The sequence below is a fragment of the Penaeus monodon genome, chromosome 21 (genome assembly GCF_015228065.2).
Source record: "Penaeus monodon isolate SGIC_2016 chromosome 21, NSTDA_Pmon_1, whole genome shotgun sequence".
Classification (NCBI taxonomy): domain Eukaryota; kingdom Metazoa; phylum Arthropoda; class Malacostraca; order Decapoda; family Penaeidae; genus Penaeus; species Penaeus monodon.
Genome location: NC_051406.1, coordinates 3564998 through 3565339, shown reverse-complemented (window position 1 = coordinate 3565339; position 342 = coordinate 3564998). Strand labels below are relative to the sequence as shown.

Sequence of the window (342 nt, the reverse complement as noted above, 5' to 3'; positions counted from 1 at the left end):
CTGTAGACCTCAACATTCCTTCCCTAAGTAATGGCAAGATGACAGCAGATGGCTTACATCATGAGGGTCTTTGTTTTTGTTTTTTTTCTATTCCTCTCATGAAAGTAATTTATCTCAGGGAATTTTTGTTAATGAGATGTTTGATTTTAATGCATTTGATCATCACAGGCATGGAATGACTTTGGGATTCATTATCTTGAGAGCGATTGCACTTTCAACCACGATCGAGTTATATCCGAAGGACAGCCGTGTGAGACACAAAGGAGCATGGAAGTTAAGGAAGAGTTAATTGAATAAACAGCAAGAAATTATTGTGTTTGAAAATCTTTTTCAATAGGAATG

At 36.3% G+C, this 342-nt stretch overlaps 1 protein-coding gene across 1 annotated transcript in view; it reads left to right on the top strand.

Annotated features, from left to right (window-relative positions):
- The window catches only part of LOC119586115, a gene marked incomplete in the record, with an annotated part of 7439 nt that extends 7130 nt beyond the window's left edge, over window positions 1-309 (top strand). Inside the window, 1 exon segment of the mRNA XM_037934806.1 lies at window positions 169-309. Coding sequence (XP_037790734.1) covers window positions 169-297 — 129 coding nt within the window.
- Window positions 310-342: the final 33 nt, after the last annotated feature.